General features: G+C 36.5%; 1 protein-coding gene across 5 annotated transcripts in view; it reads right to left on the bottom strand.

The window, feature by feature from the left end:
- Positions 1-362, bottom strand: part of LOC111374073 (transmembrane protein 87A-like) — a 12666-nt gene extending 12304 nt beyond the window's left edge. For all 5 annotated transcript variants that reach the window (XR_002699067.1, XR_002699068.1, XR_002699069.1 and 2 more), the window contains exon 1: positions 65-362. Coding sequence is in view for 2 of the 5 variants with exons in the window: in XM_022996696.1 (XP_022852464.1) it covers positions 65-267 (203 nt within the window). In the remaining 3 variants the exon portion in view is untranslated. The remainder of the gene's footprint in view (positions 1-64) is intronic.
- Between the last annotated feature and the right edge of the window lie 663 nt (positions 363-1025).

The following is a 1025-nucleotide window of genomic DNA, read 5'->3' as shown; positions in this document are numbered from 1 at the left end:
GCCGTGGGGGGGGGGGGGGGGGGGGGAAGGTAAACAAATCAGTATTTAAAAAATCACAATTCACCGTATGAAAGAGTCTCCGGAGAAAGACTCGTTGAGTCTAGGTGCAGAAGAGTAAATTCCCTCACTTCCGCCGTGAACCACGAAGGCATTGCCCTTTCTCACGAACTGCTCCCCGAAGTATTCATGTATTGAAGCTTCAATGCACACGCCAAATAGCGTGATAGATAAGGAGAAAAATGTAACTCGATAATCCAACCTCACCATTGTTATTTTTGCGACTCACTTCAACTCAGTGAGTCTACAACAATGGAGAGATATTGACTGCGGGAGTGAGTGGCAAAAGATAAGACTAGTGAGTGCAGTCAAGTGTGTTAACTATGGTTACTTATTGACTCATCAAAGAACAGCTGTAAATGATACACTGTGACGCACGTACGTCATGCTACATATGCACCCAATTGAAACCCAATTTGGATTACGGTGCAACAATTCAGCATTAATTGTGCTACACGTCCACTGATGTACTCGCCCCCTTACGAGGCTTCACGTTTTTCTTTTCCTTTTTATTGGGCATAGATTCCTCCCGCATGTGAAGGGCATGTACAGATACGTATTTACAAATAGCAAAATTCATTAAGCATACTCACAATAAGGAAATGAAAAGATTTTTTTGGCCTTTTTTATTTACATGGATTCCACATGAACCACACTCTCTCGTGAGTATTGATCAACAAAAATGTCAAATTCTTTCTAGTAAATTTTAATAGAAATTGATAAAATATGTAGTTGAAAAGTTATGAAATCCATAAAATATACTAAAATTAATTATTAATTTTAACTTAAATTTTAATTCATACCAAATAGGAGCTACATATATTTAATGTAAAATATCATTGTTAGGTATCATAATTCATAACTAACTAAAATTTGAGTCTATGGCGAATTGAGGAGGGATTGGACTGGATTAGCCAATTTCATTTTCATTTTAAGTGTAATTTTATTTTTTATTTTTTGGTACAAGT

Source organism: Olea europaea, unplaced genomic scaffold, assembly GCF_002742605.1.
Source record: "Olea europaea var. sylvestris unplaced genomic scaffold, O_europaea_v1 scaffold1200, whole genome shotgun sequence".
Lineage (NCBI taxonomy): Eukaryota > Viridiplantae > Streptophyta > Magnoliopsida > Lamiales > Oleaceae > Olea > Olea europaea.
Note: the sequence above shows the minus strand (reverse complement) of the source record. Positions and strands in the feature narration are given on the sequence as shown.